This window comes from Pagrus pagrus (assembly GCF_965226575.1).
Source record: "Pagrus pagrus genome assembly, chromosome: 7".
NCBI lineage: Eukaryota > Metazoa > Chordata > Actinopteri > Spariformes > Sparidae > Pagrus > Pagrus pagrus.
Window position 1 is genome coordinate 16,130,169 of NC_140191.1, and position 19,304 is coordinate 16,149,472.

General features: G+C 43.4%; 2 protein-coding genes across 2 annotated transcripts; one reads left to right on the forward strand and one right to left on the reverse strand.

The window, feature by feature from the left end:
* Window positions 1-9,290: 9,290 nt before the first annotated feature.
* Window positions 9,291-11,468, forward strand: LOC311259513 (hairy/enhancer-of-split related with YRPW motif protein 1-like). Its single transcript, XM_084356733.1, has 5 exons — window positions 9,291-9,461; window positions 9,647-9,719; window positions 9,816-9,899; window positions 10,032-10,113; window positions 10,285-11,468. The coding sequence occupies exons 1-5, from the start codon at window positions 9,376-9,378 to the stop codon at window positions 10,890-10,892; spliced, it is 933 nt and encodes a 310-aa protein (XP_084212859.1). The 5' UTR covers window positions 9,291-9,375; the 3' UTR covers window positions 10,893-11,468.
* A 1,572-nt stretch (window positions 11,469-13,040) lies between these two features.
* Window positions 13,041-18,146, reverse strand: stmn2a (stathmin 2a). Its single transcript, XM_084358062.1, has 5 exons — window positions 18,007-18,146; window positions 15,485-15,580; window positions 15,141-15,313; window positions 14,532-14,723; window positions 13,041-14,422 (listed from the first exon to the last, which is right to left on the reverse strand). Exons 1-5 carry the CDS (start codon window positions 18,023-18,025, stop codon window positions 14,363-14,365), a joined length of 540 nt encoding a protein of 179 aa, XP_084214188.1. The 5' UTR covers window positions 18,026-18,146; the 3' UTR covers window positions 13,041-14,362.
* Between the last annotated feature and the right edge of the window lie 1,158 nt (window positions 18,147-19,304).

Below are 19,304 nucleotides of genomic sequence, written 5' to 3' on the forward strand. Positions count from 1 at the left end.
GGACTCATGAATAATGGAGAGAGGATCCTCAGGGCCAAGGGGGAGTTCGCAAGTCTGACTGGGCTCGTTATGAGCCTAAACTACATCTTTATGTGGCGGCAGGTAAAACTGCGGTCAAGTATCCACAGTGGAACTTTGCTGCAACCCTCTGCAGCCGGTGAGAATCTGGCAGATGATTTGTTGCCTCACAATTAACACAAAATAAAAAGGGGACTACACATTTAATCACACCTACTCTCAGGTCTTGTTTGAATATATTTCATTGTATTCCCTTTTTCTAAGCTTAAGCTTTCTTTTCTATTCTGTGTAATCCTAACATATCCATTCAGTGGTGCTTTCATGTGCTGTAGCTGAGACATGTCTATAAACTGTTACATTTCTTAACCAAACCCCAGAGATGATGTATTCAATTTCAGGAAACTGCTTGCTGGCTTGTCCAGGAACCTAAAAATGTGTTCACACTGATGCATTTGAGTCATGATTTTTCTTGTGAAACACTCTTCTTCAATTGAAGTGTTTTTTTAATGCCATCTCTTGGATTACATCAGATTTTTACAATAAAAAAGTGCTTTCTGAATACCAATAAAAAGTCATGCAGTCTAAGGTCCAGTGTGTAGGATTTAGTGGCATCTAGTGGTGAGGTTGCTGATTGCAACCAACTGAACACCCCTCGTCTCACCCTCCGGCTAAAAACAAAAAAATCTGAAAGGTCCTCAAAAACCTGTGTTTTGTTTGTCCACTCTGGGCTACTGTAGAAACACGGCAGGGCAAAATGGTGGGCTCTGTAGAAGAGGACTTGTTTTCTCTGTCGATATGAAAGGCTCATTTTAAGATAGCAAAAACAGAACAATTCTTAGTTTCAGGTACTTATACACTAATGAAAGCATAATTATGAACATTTTATTCAATTTCTGCCCCTAAATTTCACACAATGGCCCTTTAAAAACCTTAACATCCCAAAGTAAACTTAAAACCTTGTAAAATTGTAAAATAAAAAAGAATGTCAGGGAGATATGTTCAAGTTTGTTGTAAGAAAGATCAACTTGAATTGTGTGTGTGTGCCAGGCGTCACTTCAGGTCTGGTTCCCAGCAGGTCCCAACCATCTGCTGAGAGGCTCACACGACCTGAGCGATGTGCCCTCTCCTCTTTGCCTTTTTGCACGGCTGCTGGATGAGGGGGAACCAGGGGCCAGAGTGGGCGCCAATCGTTCTGCCTAGCCAGGAGGAAGAGTGTGTGTGTGTGTGTGTGTGTGTGTGTGTGTGTGTGTGTGTGTGTGTGTGTGTGTGTGTGTGTGTGTGGCGGAGGTCAGAGAGGTGCCTCTTGCTTGTGTGCTTTGAGCTTTTTCATGCTTCCTGCTTTGATCTTCTCTCTCATCCCTTCATCCCACACGCTCCCTGCGCCTCAGGCTTCTGGTTTGCAGCACACCGACGGTGGGGCTGGAGAGGGATGAGAGAGGGCGGGGGGTGACTGCCTCTCACAGAGACACTGCTTGTTCTGTCAATACAGGGAGAGGTGCGGGGAGAGCGGCCCATGGGGGCACAGCCACCGGGCGCAGAGGGCAGTGGGCGGAGGGTTCACCAGGAGCTAAAGCGATGCGTACTGTATGATTCTCCGTTCCTCTTTTATGCTCTCTTAGATCCCCCAACAGTGGGCTGGAATTCTTGTGTGAAAAGCAACTGCCACAGTGCTTAGAGGGTGGCCTCCTGACCCCTTACAACATGGGAAAGTGCATCCCTCAGCTGGTAGTTATATAAAGCCTGCCAGAGTCACGAGAATCCCTGATAAATCACTCGGCTTGAGGCCTCCCATGTCCCTCTGCATCTAACATGGAACGATTACTTTCTAAGGGTCGACATAATATGCTCCTTTCTTCAAAATCTTTTATATTGGCTGTGTTCAAAGTGTTGCCATGTAATCAATGTGATAGGAAGTGATAGTCGCAAGACACCATGACATTCATCATGTGAATATGTGTCAGAAAGCATCCTGTTATCGCTGGCCTGATAATCCCCATATAACCCTTTACACACAAACACGCACACAGTCCAGATACACCCCACCTGCTGAGCCGAGACTGCAGGACACAAAAGCAGAGGCACAGAGCAGAACCCCTAATTGAAGATTAATTGGAAGGGGGAGAGCACTTACCTTTATTTAGACATGTGGCAAGTGTTAGGCTGTGACAATTAAGTCGACCGTCTCAGCAGATGACTGCACTTAATATTTCATGACGAACTTTGAGGGAGGGGGTTCAGAGGGGGTTCTGCCGTGCGGCTGTGCAGGCAAATATCCAACACATCCATCCCTTTCAAGACGATGACAGAGATCATCAATATCTGTGACATCTCCCAGGTAAACTGGCAAGTGCTCTCTAACCTTTCCTGTCAGTTCAAATCATCTTTAACTCACAAGGACATATGACTGACAGATAGTAGCAGATACATGGAATAAGTGTTTAACTTTTAGACAAAGGCATCTATGACTTGTCAGATTAAAACCCTATAGGTCATATACAAAAATTAATGGTTAACTATTAACAATATATACAAAGCAAACTGTGAAAAGTATTTTAACTAAGTTATGGATGAAAGCCCCAAGGTAACTATAGACATATACTGTAGACAGATAACTGTTAGCAATGTTAACTAACCACACGCTAACGACGATACGGATACGTTTTTCCCAATCGGTGCATGGGAGAGCTGCCAAAAATGTTAAAAGCGAGCAGTAAAGCTCCGACTTTATTGCTGGATAAGGGATTGAAATCACAGGTCAGAAAGAAGGTGGCTGGTTCCACTATCATGTGTATGTGCAGAGCTTTTTAAGAAGCCAGCTAGGCTAACTGACAAGCTAATCTCACTAGTTAAAAACACCTGTGAGGTGATCAAAGATGCTAAAAAGAATGATGTACAAAAGTGAACGGTAAATATTACAAAATATAAAAAAGCACAGAGATAACTTTAGATGTTTATACTGTACTGTAGAGTAGTAGTATTCATCGTAAGTGGTGGGGTACGCCATCCGCAAGCTGGACTCATACAGCATCTTGTTGCATTTTTCATCAGCAGATCATTCTGAAATGCTGCAGATACTAAAGTGTGACATATCATATCTATAGTTCCTCAAAGATTTAAGTAAAACATTTTTGTTTGTTTAAGGTTTCAGTTTTACATGAAATTAGAAATTATAGATATTTTTGCATCATTTGTACAAATGTATCTATCATTCAGCATTGTTCTTTGGTATCCTTCAGATCTGGACAATAATTCAAAATAAATGTCAGTGAATTTGAGACAAAGAACAACTTTTGTTGTTGTCAGCACAAGATTTTAATGAAATCTATCACCAGGTTGCAATAACTTGATATGGAAAAAGGAGAAGTGAAAAAAGGGTTAAAAATTGTACAAGGCATGTGGGTTGTAGAGTAAAAATAATGTATAGAGACAGACAGAAGTAAGGATGGAATTAACAGTAGGACTTGGTGGGATTCTGATGCATGTTTGTGCGGGTGGGAGAGAGAGAGGAAGAAAGAGTAAAGGGGCTGTGCTAACAGGCTTTCTGCAGATCACTGGCAGTTTGACTGCAGTGGAGAGTAATGGGGCTGGCAGGGCGGAATCAATTACTGGCCACAACAGATTTTCCCACAGGTCGGAGCTTGGGAAAGCAGTACTTTACTGCAGCGCAGACAGCTGGCACAGAGCATCCACTGGGAAAGGAGCCGGCTCGCAAAAAAAAAGGAAAAAAAGCAGCATTTCTTTTTGATAAACTTGTGACACACTATAAATTTACTTTTTCTTTTTGTTTCTCTGTTCCGTGTTAAAATATAAGTTGCCATACTCACTGTTAATCAGATTTTATTCCAAATTGAATCAAGCAAATGTAAAAGTTCACACAAGCTTCACCCCTCAAAAAAAAAAAAACAACCTTGGCCCGAGTGTTTGAGGTGACTCACTTATAACATGGTTGACCTTCAGAGACAGACTACTCTAAAACATAGATTTCCCCTGGCTGTGACCAATCATGTGCCTGCACACACACGCACACACACACACACAGACAGCAGGGAGAATTAATTATAATTTCCTGCAGCTTGACTCGACTAATTATTCATATGGCCAGTGCCTGTGAGGTTCCCTTTGCGTGATGTAAACCAGGAGATACATTTCAATTAGAGCCCCAAACACCTCCCACCTTACCTCACACACACACACACACACACACACACACACACACACACACACACACACCATTGATATGCAAACAATGTTTTTCCTGTGGCAACACAATGTGTGGCCTTAAAAGTGGCTCGCTGCGTGGTCCTCCTTTCTCTGTGTGGACATCACGTGCCGTCCCCTGTTGCGCTTATTTGGAAACCAGTCTTGTGATCTGCCTTCCCTCTATTGTGGACTCACACAAGTTAACTGGTAATGGGCAGCACACTGGTAAACTATATGAACAATGTTATCGTCAGGGGCCATTGTGAAGGAGTGTGCTAATGAAAAGCTAATGAAATAGATCTTTATGACTCATCCATATTTTTCTCAAGGTAGTCCACGTCAAGAGTTCAAAGTATCTCTCGAATCGTTCCGTTCATGGCCTGTAATTGACTCTAAGCCCTGTAATTGGCAGCCGGTGCAGAGATCCTGGTGTCAGTTATAACCTGAGGAGCTGTCTTCAGAAAAAAAAAAAGCTCCCGCTAAACAAAGAAACAGGGAAGTCAACATATCCTACCTATCCAAAAAGCACAAGGAGAATGGATGCCAACAAAGGCAGGAAAGTTAAGAATGAGAAGGCGGATGGACTATGGTCAAACAGTGGGAATGAGTCTCAGGCTCAGTCTGGTCCCTGCCCAATATAGCGCCTGGGTGCTGGAACCAGGGGGGACAGGCAGGAAGCTGTGGCCCATAGGATAACATTGTTGTATGGAAGCAGTCTGGGAGACATTTCCCTCAGTCAGACGAGCTATTTAAGGGCAGCATGGGTGGCATTTTCTCTGTCTTACATAATGTGTCATAGCTCATGCATAAATGCAGCAAAGTTGCCTTTTTACATGCACTTCCACTCTGTTTGAATAAAGCATGGACAAGGCATGATCTCTCTCTCACACACACACACACATACACAGAAATGCCCCCTCCTACTCTACACACACACACACACACACAAACCCCACTGTAGCAGTTGTTGAATGACAGGTATAAGATGTCAGGATGGTGTGCACACAGGATGCAGGCACGGCTGCGAACGTCGCTGCTGCCGACAGCCCCAACGGTTGACATAGTAAATCAATCCTGATGGGAGGGTGGGTAGGACGGAGGCTGAGGGGGATGAGGAGGAGGAGGAGGAGGGCAGGGAAGGGGGGGGTCCAATGGGACTGAGCCGGCCTCTGTCAGACACACTCAGCCACTCAGCCAGCCAGAGAGAGACTGTCGACGGGTGGGAGAACACTCGCCGGGAAGCGCTCACACGGAGATTGAGTTACCACGGAATTAGATCAGGGCTGTGGGAAACAGCACCTCCTAAACACACTCGCACACTCTCAGTCACACACACATAAACACATGCAGACACACCGGCACACACTCGGGCCGCACTCTCGCACACAAAGAGTCACCAAGGGAAACCTGAGGGAAGATTGAGGAAGGCAGCTGGGCACACGCCAGTTTCAAACAAATGCTTGCTTATACCTCTTTGCTTCCTGGCACCGGTTTGACAGTAAGTTCCTTCAAATGGGTGCCGAGTTAGGCCCACGGTCGACAGGCAGACTGGCATGCTCTCCGGGTTATTAAATGTAAAGATCATTTAGAGAAACATGGCAATGAGTTCAAACCAAACACACTCAAAATGGATGGGAAACTTCACAGAACTCACATCCAAAACCATTACAAGTGGACTGGAGTGGAGGCTGAGAAATGAAGCCACAGGTGAAAAGTCAAGGAAAAATCATAATTATGTTTAATGGACGACAGGAATGTGAGAGCTAATGTGAAGGACCTTGACAGTCAGGTGTGAGGAGGGTGGTTTGTGTCTGCTTAATGGAGACCACATGAACCCGCCTGTCCTGGAGCTGGTGTCACTGTAGAGCCCGATTACCATAATAGCATCATAAACAATAGTGAAGTGATCCCAAATATACTCAAGCTGCCCATCAGGGGAGAGTCATGGAAAGGCCATGTATGGCTTAGCCTTGTCCTGACCTGGCTGTGGATACAAATCTGTCCCACGACAAGTACTTTCTGCAATGGAGAGCGATTTAGATGCTTACATGAGAAACACTGTCCAGAGAAAGGGAGTATGCAGGCAATGCATATGTTCAGGGCAATAAATCGACCAAACGCAAGTACGGGAGTGTGGAAATGCGTGAAATGGGCGAAAGTACGCATGATTTTTAGTGAAAGTGTGTGCTGACGGCGAGGGGGAGGAGGTGCGTGCGTGTCAGGGATAGTGTGAGGGCTCATCCACACTCACTGCATCAACAAGAATGACTGAAGCTCGCACATTGTATCTGTCACCACCGAAAACCCCTCTGACATTCTGGGAACAGCGTGTTGGCCCGCAGTTGCTCCCTGGAATCAAGCTCTCATCCGCACTTGTCTAGCTCCCAACGCACTGAGTTAACAACTGACCTGATGGACCGAGCAGAGAAACAGCTGCTGCTCTACAAGGTACTGGAATGGAAGACAGCGGGAGGAGGGGGGGGCACGCTCCCACTGATGGCCTTCCCAGACACGTCTCGATGCATTAGTTGTACCAGGCTCGGGTGCTGCCGTTTCCCAGACCTTCAAGCCAAAACTGACATTTGACTGCTGCTTTTATTTTAACAGTGTTGTGTGTTTTATCTCTACTTACATGATTGCTGTGATAATTTACTTAAACGTAGTGCAAGTAGTTTTTAACTGGTCTTAATTTAACTCTATATTTCTATATATCTATTTGAGTTATTCTTAATGCATGTCACTGGGTTGGATTGAGACGGATAAGTCATGAAATTAAACATTCTGAAGATGAATTGAGGAGACTCCCAGCCTGAGGAAAGAAGCTGCTCTGTAGTCTGGTTGTACAGCACTAACGCAAAGGGTGTCTTTGTTTTACCATTGACACATTACAGTTATTAATCTTACACAGCCACAAATAGATACATCACCTCATCGCAGTGGCAGTCTCAGGATGTTTGAGGGGCAGGGGCGAAAAAAATTTAAAAGGGCACCAACTGCATGCGGTGGGGCACCAGGGCACGGAAAGGGCACCCTAGAGGGCACTTTATCACGTTTTAGTTACCATAGATGAATCCAAGAGGGCACTTTCGTCCACCAGTGTCTAATTGCCAAACATTCTCAGTTACATAAATGCAGTGGAGTAAAAAGGGGCATAAAATGGAAAAACGAAGTTAAACGGGGTCTGTGGAACTTTGTGTTGTGGTGGAAGCAGGTCGAGCGGAGAGAGAAAATGCAGCACAAGTCACATCCTGTCGCAGAAAATCCAACCTGAGTCTTTCACAAAGAAATCCACAGTCCAGCAACAATGACCAGACTAGAACCTCTAAATTGTAAGTAAATGTACTAATGTTACTTCCAACCACTGTAGGATGATGGCATTAGTATGCATACAACATAACATGAACATTTACCTTGTATTTATACAAATATATGTAAATGTAGGCAGACATATTTGGATCTCTTTCTCCTTAAATACAAGAAAAACAGCCAGAGGGGATCTGTTACACAGTGGAACATAAACATGGACAGCTCCTGTGTTTTATATAGTTTGTCCTCTGACCCAAACGCATTAGTGAGGTCAAAACTTTCACACATCCAGCAGACCACCCCTGCTCTCCACCCAGAGCGAGGCACGTGTGTTGTGCTGCTTATACCGAAGTATGTTTGTATGTTAAACATTCTTTTTTTTTGCACGTAGCTTGAGCTTCTTAGCACATTTTTGCTTTTCTGCCTCACTGTTTTTGCCCATGCACAGTGGAGGATTGATTCCCTGGGAAGGTCTCTCTGCGCCAGTCAGTTGACCTGTTTGCAGTGACTGGGGAGGAGGTGGAGGAGGGGGAGGAGGGGGGTGTTTCCTAGGAGAACCTGGCAACGCTGACTGACTAATGTTGGGCCTCCCGGCTGATCAATGTTGTTGTGGAACCACACAGCTGACAGCAGACAATGAACAACACACTCTGCTAATAGGCCGTGTGTCCTCCACAACACCAAAGAAGAAGAGGGCTCCCGCTATAATGGGGCCTGTTGCTCATGAACTGGGGTCTCAGCAGGGTAACAGGGGGAGCTGAGGCCAGGAGTTTAGCGGTCAGCCTGAGCTGTCAAGCACAGGAAAAAGGACTTAATACTCTCTGTGAGATTTGTTCAGCAACTCCGCTTTTCTAGACTTTAAAAATTGGACCAAATAGCTCAAATTCTGATAGTCTTTTACAGTTAGCTTCTGGAAAAATTAGTTATGGGCCCCAGTGCATCACGTGATGTTGTAATTACATGGTTTGGCCACTACAAAAGCCTGCCGCTCTTCCTGGGGGCATGGACACAGGGCGATGCTAACTTCCGGGTTGACATCCCCACACCACTGTCCCATGGTGGTCCACAGGAAGAGTTCAGTTCTCCATAGAGTGCCCAAGTCATGCCAGTTGGTGGACCTCATGGGACCTTATTTCGAAAAAAAAAAAAAAAAAAAAAAAAACTGTGCAGCAGTCAGTGGGGAGAGACAAATACATTTTTGATCCAGTTTGAGTTATGCAGTGACTCACACATATGATGTTTGATAAGACTAAAGTCGCCGTTTGTTGTTGTGATACTAAAATATTATCTAGTTTTGTGTAATAATATACAGGACCAGCTCTACAATGTTTATATTATGGGTACTGGTGACAGACAACATATTTTCTAATTACGTATTTTCACGTTCTTATATTTAATTAGTTTTATGACACTGCGACTTTCTCAAGTTGAAAAAATATCTTTTAAATCGACAAACACCAAATGTTTTAACGTCACAATTCAAACAGGATCCAAAAAAGATTTGTCTCCACCTTGTATACTTTTCCACCGGAAGGGGCGTGGCTTCAGCTCTCTATTAATATTAAACTTCAGTCTTGACTGAAATCATTGCAGAGATGAGTTCAAACACATTCATTAAAGCTTTCCTCAGAGCTTGTTCATTGATGTTTTTTTTTTTAAAGCACATGTCACTCAAATGTCAGCTCGATTTTAACAGGCTCAAGTCTGTTTCAAGCCCCGCCCACATCAGTCCGGGGACCCCGCCCCCCTCTCCGCGGTGTGAAAGTCAGCAGAGCAGAGCAGGTCTGCTGTCAGTGCAGCAGCAGATCCCTCTGTGGTCAGGACGAGACTGTGCATCACTGTGGAGGAAACATGAAGCGAAGCCACAATTACAGCTCATCGGAGAGCGACCTTGATGACAATGTCGAGGTGGAGAAGGATAGCGGAGACGAAAATGGGTAAGTCCGTTTTTTTATATGATCATTTTACCATGTTATAGGGCAGAACTGCTTGTTTTAATTCACTGAGTGCAACTTTATCTTTTTATCGTTTTTTTATTATTATTTGGCTTGCCTTTGCCAATAAACTCAGACCTACATGTGTTATTTTCATAAAGATTAATTCATTGCTGTTTTACCTTCAGTCAACTTGATTCCCACGGCTCGATGTCACCCTCCACAACCACCCAAGTTCAAGCCAGAAAAAGGCGCAGAGGGGTAAGTGAACTCATTATCTACGGCGGTTTGACTGATCCAACAGCTTCGTTACCACCTGTGACCTAAATCACACTGTTTCTTTTTACCCATTTGCAGATAATTGAGAAACGGAGACGTGACCGAATCAATAATAGTCTGTCAGAGTTGAGAAGATTGGTGCCAAGTGCTTTTGAGAAACAGGTAAGTTGGTCATTCTGCCCTCTCTTCCTTATGGGCAGACACATTTGTCCATACATGCACATATAATGAAGTATCAATATCACGAAAGTGACAGTGTTTTTTTTTTTTAAATGATTATTTATTTATTTACAGGGATCAGCTAAATTGGAAAAAGCAGAAATTTTGCAAATGACTGTGGACCATTTGAAGATGCTTCATGCCTCTGGTGGCAAAGGTAACAGACCCTTTCTTTGGCTTTGACAGACAGAGAGAAAGAAAGAAAGAAAGAGAGAGAGAGAGAGAGAGAGAAGTGATTAATACATGAATAATTCATGCTGTAATTATTTTATTCTGAATGACAAATCATGGATTTCTGACCTCCTGACTCTGCTCCCCTCCCTGACAGGTTACTTTGAGGCTCATGCTCTTGCTAAGGATTACCGCAGCCTGGGATTCAGAGAGTGCCTGGCAGAGACAGCTCGCTTCCTGAGCATCGTAGAGGGTCGGGAGAGCACAGACCCCCTCCGTATACGTTTGGTGTCCCACCTCAGCAACTACGCCTCCCAGAGGGAGGTGCACACCGGACTGGAACACTTAGCCTGGGGCTCTGCCTACGGGACGGCGCCTGCCCATCTCGCCCACCCCCTCCTCCTGCAGCACCCCCAGGGCAGGACACCTGCATCCAGAAGCAACAGTAGCCCACCCTCCTCCTCCTCTTCTTCCTCCACGTCTTCCTCTTCCTCCACTGAGGCATCTGGGACATCCAGACTCAGTGTCATGCCACCCACAGAGTCCCTCAGGGTGCCTCCCAACAGCTCGCTGCCCCTCAGTCTGCCTCTGCCAACATCCAAGCTATCGCCACCGCTCCTTTCATCCCTCTCCTCATTGTCGGCCTTCCCCCTCTCCTTCGGTGCCTTCCCTCTGGTGTCCCCGTCGGCCCTCAGCACAGTGAGCCCCTCCTCCACCCTGTCAAAGCCTTACAGGCCTTGGGGCACGGAGATTGGGGCCTTCTGAAGCTAACAACTGGACTGAAGGCAACAGCTGAGCTGTGCCCACCACCACAGACGGGGCAGGACGACCTGCCTCATCTGTTTTTATAGCAATAAACACAGGGGAACAAAGCAAACTGATTTTATTTTATTAAGTATAAAGAATGAGTGGGAGAGGTTGTCAAAGGGTTTCCACTCAGTATGTCATTACTCTCATAAAGAAAGAAGTCTAAATGACTTTATGTTATCCGTTGAAAATGATGACTAATTTAGTTTACATGCACTGTCTCCAGAGTGATATACGGGCCATGAATAGATTTACTGTAAGTGCAGATGTAGAGGTAATATTATGTAGGCCACATAGTGAAACTTCTACATTTGTCCAGCATGGATGTCTGTATTTAACATAATGTAGGGTCACTTAATTTGATCTGCTTCTTTAGTGGCATCAGAACTTGTGGAAATGCATATTATATGTGCCGTTGTTGGAAAACTAACCACTGGAGAATCAGAAACTTGCATTCTTGTATCTATTTGTAATATTTTTGTACCAATAAATTGAGTTAAAAGTATCAAATTTAAACCAAAGTATTTGTTTCTGTTTCTGTTGCATTTGCTCCTTTGTTTTCATGTAATAGGTACTCCACAATCATGCATCAGAGTCAGATTAACTTCCCTCCAAGTGTGTAAGACCATATCTTCCCAGATGACATATAATATGCAGGTGCATTTTTGTTCCAAGAAGTTAATCATAAGCTAATAAGGTCCCGGTTATTGACTGAAAGGCAATTCCTTCACTGTGTGCCAGGTAAGTAACTAAATCTGAGCGCATTGTTGCCCTTATGAATACCCAGGAAATCATTAAGAGCCTGAGGAAATCCTTTACAATGTTGCCCTGACCTCACCAGGCTGGGCTGGTCTGAAACGGAGACAATAGTGTGAACAGGATGGGGACATTGGAGGAAAAGCGGTTAAAAAGTTAACAACAACACACAGACAGCTGGAGTAATAAATCACTGTTCTGACTCAGTGTTGTTTCTGCTTCGATCTGAGTGACACAGTTATTCAGGACTTTACTCAGTTTTATCCTGCTGCCCTGCAGCACCTGAGGCTGCCACAAGGGGCAGTATGTGATTTGTTCCTTGAGGGCTTTAAGCCACATGGTATTAATAATAAATTAGGTGTATTGTCTTCCTTTGAGAAATTAAATCAGTCAATTTAGAGCACAATATACAAAAGTGTCTGCATTTGATGTGCTTGGACGCAAACCTTCAGATGAGGCTGTTATTTAAATCCCAAATCCTTGTGATTATATAAAAATATTAACCATCAATTATCTAGATTCTATCAGTGTTTTCGTTTTTATATTTCCTCTATATTTTCATTCAGCATATTGTGAACGTTTGCCCTACTTTTGGGATCGGTTTGGGCTCCAGCTTGGTTTTCTTCAGCGTAAAAAAAATCTGACACTGCCATCTAGTGGAGGAGCTTTGTCTCATGCCTGCCTGATGGATGATCCTGATTCATCTTATATGTTTATCATGTGTAAGAAGTGTCGGAAAAGGTGCCCAGAAGCCAGTGAAAGTGAAAGTGAAAGTCTTAAAGGGGCACTATGTAGTTTTGGAAAAGAAATTCAAAATCTGAATTTTAATATTTACAATTAAAATGAGGTAATAATACAAACTCAGAATAATTATGTTTTCCATAACTGGATAAACAAGCTGTTCTCAGAGGAAAATAAGGCCCCCAGAACACAGTTTGAAGCTAGAAAGGTGGCAGGGTCCGCCAAATTTAGACAAAGTAAAACAGTATGAAATTGCGTTGTCCTTTATGGTCAGTTTGTTTATTCGATCATGAAAACGGGGCGAGTTTGTTTATTTAGATTGATCATTAAAGATCTTTGTCTTCTGATTAAAATTTCTTCCCCAAAACTACAGAGTGCACCTTTAAAGTATGAGCTATTAAATGTACCTAAGTATCAAAAGTACAAGTAATAGTAAATTATACATGTATAAACATGTTTGTTAATATGTTATGTAATATGTATGTTTGTTACATCCCATCACTAATTATATATTAGTTGGAATTATGTAAAAAACTGGATACAAGAACCCAAATGAATGAACATTAAGACTGAAACATGAATGAAAACTCAACCGGCTGAAGACTGTGATTCTCAGGATGTGTAGATAACTGGTTCTTTTATTTGGCAGTTTACATTTTCCCTCCTCTTTTTAGCACAGAAAAGTATTAGATGGTGCATGCCATGTTCACAGAACCCCAAACCTTTATTCAGCAAAGCTTTCACAGAGAAATATATGAAGGGAGAAACACAAGCAGCAGAGGATGCAGGCAGATATCGGTGGGACTGGATATTAAAAAGAGACTCGTTCGGTTCGGTGTGCTGAACGTAAAGCACCCTGCATCCATTCTCCATCTAGTTCCCTAAAGAGAGCAGAGTCTAGGTGATGCTTTGTGGTAAATTCGCATTCACACACACCCACGCAGACATATGTTATGTTCACCGTCAATATCAAGGTGGGGGGAAAAACAGCACATTCCACTGTCCAAGACAATATGCATGGTACCAGTAAGTTGTCATCACATTCAAGAGATTAATCCCCAAATACTGTTTAGCTATTGATTCGGCCGAAGATGGATTCATTGAGAAGTAAAGCTGTCAGGATAAGTGGGAATCTGCAAGTGTAGAAACAGTTGCTCTCATCGGGCAAAGACATTCTCAATAACAATAAAGCACCTATCGAGTTCATTATCAAGCTCATTTCAGAGGAAGTGGACGCTTTTATGGATCTGTGGGTTTTGGCATATTAAGTTCCAAGCGTGCGCGTTGAGAATGAGTAGGTGTGCGTGAGAAAGATACAGATGGGATATCTTGAGGGAGTCTGTAGCCTAGGTACACCAACCGTCATTCTTCACAAAGACACAGAAACATTATCATCATCATCATCATCATTATGACATCATCAGGAAACACCGCAAAGGTCAGTCTACAGCCAAACTCACAACACCGACGGCTTTCACAAGAAAAAATGGTTGCAGAGTCAAGAATTCAAAGAACTGAAACATGAATTAATCACAAACAAAATGTTTGAAATCGTACAGTGAAGCACAGTACAGCAGATTGTATGTACTTCACCCACCATAGATAGATAGATAGATAGATAGATAGATAGATAGATAGATAGACTTTAAGAAAAAAGTATTTACAAAATAAAAGCCATATTCTCACATTTTCCCTAAAATCAACAAATCCATTCTCAAGATGAGTGTTATTGACTTTTGTATCCACTGATAATACTGATAGTGGTGAGTACTGGTGGTGTGGAGTGGTGTGATGTGGTGGTGAGGTCCTCGAACCTCTCGGCCTCCAGGGTTGGGTGTCCGATCTGAGGAGGGTGAGGGCGGGGCGATGAAGGGGGTGGGACTGGATGGAGGGATGTTGATGGACCATGGAAGTCAGAACTTGGGTGAGGCTCATGCTGTCAGCTCTTCCCTCAGCTCTTTGTTCTTGCGCACCAAAGCTGCGTGTTTCTCCTGAAAAGAGAATTATCAGTCGTCAGGATAAGCGTCCAAATTTGGAAAGGTGGACACTTGGACTATATTGTGCTGTCTTTGCAAAAACCGAGATTTCTGTATTTCTCACCTTCTCCTGTAGACGCTCAAGCATGGCTGCCAGATGGGCGTCACGATTCTCCTTGATCTGCTCCATCTTCATCTGGAGCTTCTCCTCGGCCATCTTGCTGAAGTTGCTGTTCTCCTCCATGGCCTTTAGCAAAACATCCCTCTCGTGCTCCCGCTTCTCTGCCAAAGCCCTCAGCACCTGGGCTTCCTGATACTAAAAACCAAAAACAATAAACCAACCGATTAATACTGAATGGTTTGAAATCCAAATTGTGTGTTATTATGTTTTCTTTTCTTTTCATTAAAGGGGCAATGTGCAGTTTTGGAGAAGAATTTACAATTTTAATGAGGCAATAATAGAACTCATAAATATTTATTTTTCAAAAATAGAATAATCAAGCTGTTCTCAGAGGAAAATAAGGTCCCCAGTACTGTGTTTGAAGCTAGAAAGGTGGCAGGGTCCGCCAAATATAAACATACAGTAATATGTTGTCCTTCAGGTCGGTTTGTTTATTCAGTCATGAAAACTAAGAGAGTTTGTTTATTTAGTTTGTTTAGGCATAAAAAGTCTCTTCTCTTCTGATTGAAATTTCTTCCAAAAAACTACATAGTGCACCTTTAAAATACTCACCCTCCTTCGATCTTCAGCAGCCTCCAGTTTCTTCTCAATGTCGTCCAAGGAGATGTCCCTCTTGGGAGGTGAGGGGAAGTTGTGGGTTAAGTCTGACACTGGAGACGGAGGCTTGAGAATCACCTCGAATGCCTGGCCTGAGGCCCGCTTGTTTATCGGTTTCACCTGCATGTCTGTAAATCAGACAATTACGATAAGAACACCAGCAAAATCAATGTCCTATAACACAATGCATCAGTCCAATAATAATTACTGATGATTGTATTTACAGGGCAGACAAAACATCCACAGGGGGGCAATTTGTATGATCCCAAAAGATAATCAATGTTTGAGCTGATCCGTACCTTCAAACTCTTGCTTGAGCTTGTTGCGTGGCTCAGAGTAGAAGCAGGAGCAGATGAGGGAGAGGACAGACAGCTCCTTCATCTTCTCTTTGTACGCTGTGGGAACACAAACAAAGCGTCCTGATGAGTCTCTCTATGTTATTCATGAAAATATCAAAGCAGGGAAATTAATGCTCAGGTAAGGTTTACTCACAAATAATTAACACTGTACAGACACTGTCACAAATTCATTAATACGTGAGCTAGGACAGGACAAAATGCTCAATAAAACAGCATCAGAGGACGCTAGGGCTGCAACGAATGATTATTTTGTTGTTGATTCATCTGTCGATTATTTTCTTGATTATCAATCAGTTGTTTGGCCAATAAAATGTCAGAAAGCAGTGAAAAATGTCTATCACTGTTTCCCAAAGCCCAAGATGATGTCCTTGTTTTGTCCACAACCCAAAGATATTCAATTCACAGTCATAGAGAAGTAAGGGAAGCAGAAAATATTAACATTTAAAGGGTTGCTCCACCAATTATACACATTAAAGTGTGTTTACAGGTCTTGGGGAGTTCTAGTGTATATGTGAAAAAAGTAGTTTAAAGCCTTTTGTGGCTACAGAGACGGCTGCATGTAATCTGATAAACTGCCTCCACTGATGTCACTCAGTGGTTGCATTGTGGGTAGCGTAGGCATCAGGTTTTGTAAAGGAAAAAATAATGTGAAATAAAAGAAAAGACGGTATCTTTGCTTCTGCTGTATCGATTTTTAGTGCAATAGACCAGTGGACCAGTGACGTCACTGGAGGCAATTCATCAGATTACATGCAGCTTCCTCTGCAGCTACAAACAGCTTTATTCTACTTTTTCAAGACTTCTAAATACACTTTAATGTTTACGATTGGTGGAGGTAAACTTTAAGAAGTTGGACTAAGAGAATCTTGACTTTTGATGATCAAAATAGTTGGCAATTAATCAATAGTAGTTTTCAACTAATCAATCCTTTGCAGCTCTAACCGGCTCATTAAAGGTCGACACAAAGTACATAAGTGCCCAGTCGCTTAATAATTCATTGGGTTAAAGTATTCTGTAAGGGTGGTGAAACTAAGATTCCTCCGTAGGATGTTGTAGAAAGCTGTGACTCGTTTCAATTGAGTGCCTTCCTCTCTCTGATATCCCTTTGCAATCTGCATGAGATGAGTGATAGAGTAGACAGGCCTGTGTGTCAAGTTTTTTCAATTTCCTGTTGAACTCTCAACTGTTTGTTCACAATATTAACATCACTTATTTGCATCTGTGACTTCGCCCACCTCATTGCTGAGTGTCGCTGTCATGGCTGATTAACGATCTTGACTTCTTTACTACATCTGAGGCGTGTTTTTCACTAGCTCCTTACCGACTATTTTTAATCTCGTCTACAAAATCCTGTCACTTTTTTTCCACTCTCCTCCCGTCTGTGACAAAGTGCCCACCTGGGTGCTCAGAGAGGACTACAGATCGTCGGTGCTGCTGAGCCTTCTGCTGCAAAGGCCAGCGTGTGAAGTGGCCCCTTGCTGCAGGGCTGGCCTGCCTCCCACCCTGCCATGCACCTGTCTCCTCTGCTACACTCCACCATCACAGTGAGGCACAGTCACAGATTTCAGAAGGTTTAAATAGGTTGCTTATGTCCAGGCAACATTAATGTTTCACATATGTACAGAGACTAAACAAACCCATGAAAACAAAGATGCCACAACAATAGCTGTCCATCAGAGGAGATGACTAATGCAGGCTACAATCAATCTGTTCGGTTAATACAATATTCAGGCAAATGGAGTCTTTTCATTTGATCTGAGGATGTTTTCTTGGAATCAAATGGCAGCACATCTGTCACAGCTGGCGATGCATCCTTGGCGAGGAAGAAATCAGAAAAGCTACAGGCGTGAATAAAAAAGAGCAAACCTGATCAAACTATCACCTTCGTGAGGCGTTTAAGGTACAGAAACAGGTTTTCAAATAACAAGTGACAGCTGGGAAGGTTTGATTATAGCGAAGTGAGGCTGATGAAGCTCTCACTGTCGGCAGCCCAGCATCTTGGGTGGGGTCCGTCTGCATTATGCTGCATGTTGGGGCCGCTGTAGCATGAAGCGCAGGTGCGGCGTTGTAAATAAAGCTGTCCAGGGCCAATCCTCGATGTCTGATTATCAAATGTTACACAGCATCGAATCAAAGCAAATGAGCACTAACAAAATGCACGAATAAAGGAGAAATGAAGGAGACATTTTGAGGGAGGATGCTCGGCTTGTAAGCTCAGATTCCTGCTGTCATTAAAGGCCTCTCAGCGGAGACAAAGGGCCCCCACACTTTAAAGAGAAATATCTCATTTCTCTTGACTTTAATCATTCAAGAGAGAGCATTTCTAAGCGGAGCCATTACAGAAACACGACCACCAGCCGGCAGACAATACCGGGCCGACGTGAGAGGAAAGGATGAATCCATCCACCCATGAATCCACGCATGCATCAGATTTAACACGATCAGTACTTGAACACGCTTACCGGTTGCTATTTTAGCCATGGCTGATGTATTTCTCCGCAGAGGATGCTGTAGCTCTGTTCAGGTGAACGGTGATGCTGCTTAAGGCACTGAGTCAGCGAATAGACCGGGGTAGGAGCGGATGGCAGACAGGAGGAGGAGGGGGGGGGGCACGCATGCACGGGAGCGCGCAGGCGGACCCTCCCCTCTCTCCTCCGACGCGCGGAGCCGCATCCAGCATCCACACTTTTGACCACAAAGCCTCCTTAAAGCTGAATATTGAAGCACAGGCGCACGAGAACATTGAGAAATGTGTTCGCCAGATTGAAGGTGGTTTGTGTTTGGATCCAAATGTATATATGTTTTTTAAAAAACATAAATAAAAAATGAAATAAATAAACAGCATTCCAGTCCAATCCAGCAGAGCCAGAGCCAGTGCGGATTTTCCTGAAAATCCTGATCAGAAGATGTAGTCGACTTGCCAGGTAGAATAACCCATTTTAGGTCATTTCAGGATTACGGATTAAACGATGATTTAATTAACACAAATAAATAAATAAATAAATAAATGCTAACAAGAACACAGAGAAGCCAATCTGCTGTGATCTGTGACTATTTTGGCCACTGGTCAAAATAGAAGAAATGACGCCTGCTATTAGTCACACTGTCCAGTTTGATCGTAACATTTGGATGCGTCATCTAACGTCAGTGTGGAGTGCACACAGGCTGTTCAATAAGTCGGTCATCTCAACAGATATATGTGGGAATTCAAGATGAACTCAGTGCCATCATCGAAATCCATTAAAGCAACATTATGTAACTTTTCTACCTTACAATAACAGCTTCAACATCATGCTGATGACACAGTGTCTTGTAATAGGGTGAATGGTGTGTCTGTCTCAGCCACTCCGCACCCCCATCGCTTGTTTCTGCACAATGTGACTTCAGTGAGAGCAGTGGTGGACTCAGGATGTTTGAGGGCCAGGGGCGACAGAAATAAAAAGGGGCCAGCTTGCAGAAAGTCGTGATATATTTATAGTGGAGAGAGGGCTCTTCACCACGTTTTTCCGAACATGGGGGCACCTCTACATCCCCCCAAGAGTCCACCACTGAGTAAGAGGGTAGAATCAAAGCTTTGCATATGTTTACTTCAAGATGCAAGTTTTCAAGACATATTATGGTGATGATGTAATGGGTTTTTCTGTAGTTAGCAAATACAAATTATTACAGACCGGGGATTTGTCTTATGACAGTGGTGTTGCACTCACAAACTGTGGGGGGTGCCAAATCGCACACATGCCAATTTCTGTATAATAAATTA

Coding starts and splice junctions, on each gene's coding strand:
- LOC311259513 (XM_084356733.1), top strand. CDS start 9,376: ATGAAGCGAAGCCACAATTACAGCTCATCGGAGAGCGACCTTGATGAC. Junction 9,900..10,031: donor CAAGTGCTTTTGAGAAACAG/GTAAGTTGGTCA, acceptor ATTTATTTACAG/GGATCAGCTAAATTGGAAAA. Junction 10,114..10,284: donor TCATGCCTCTGGTGGCAAAG/GTAACAGACCCT, acceptor CCTCCCTGACAG/GTTACTTTGAGGCTCATGCT.
- stmn2a (XM_084358062.1), bottom strand. Junction 15,314..15,484: donor GCTCAAGCAAGAGTTTGAAG/GTACGGATCAGC, acceptor TCTGATTTACAG/ACATGCAGGTGAAACCGATA. Junction 14,724..15,140: donor CTGCTGAAGATCGAAGGAGG/GTGAGTATTTTA, acceptor TTTGGTTTTTAG/TATCAGGAAGCCCAGGTGCT.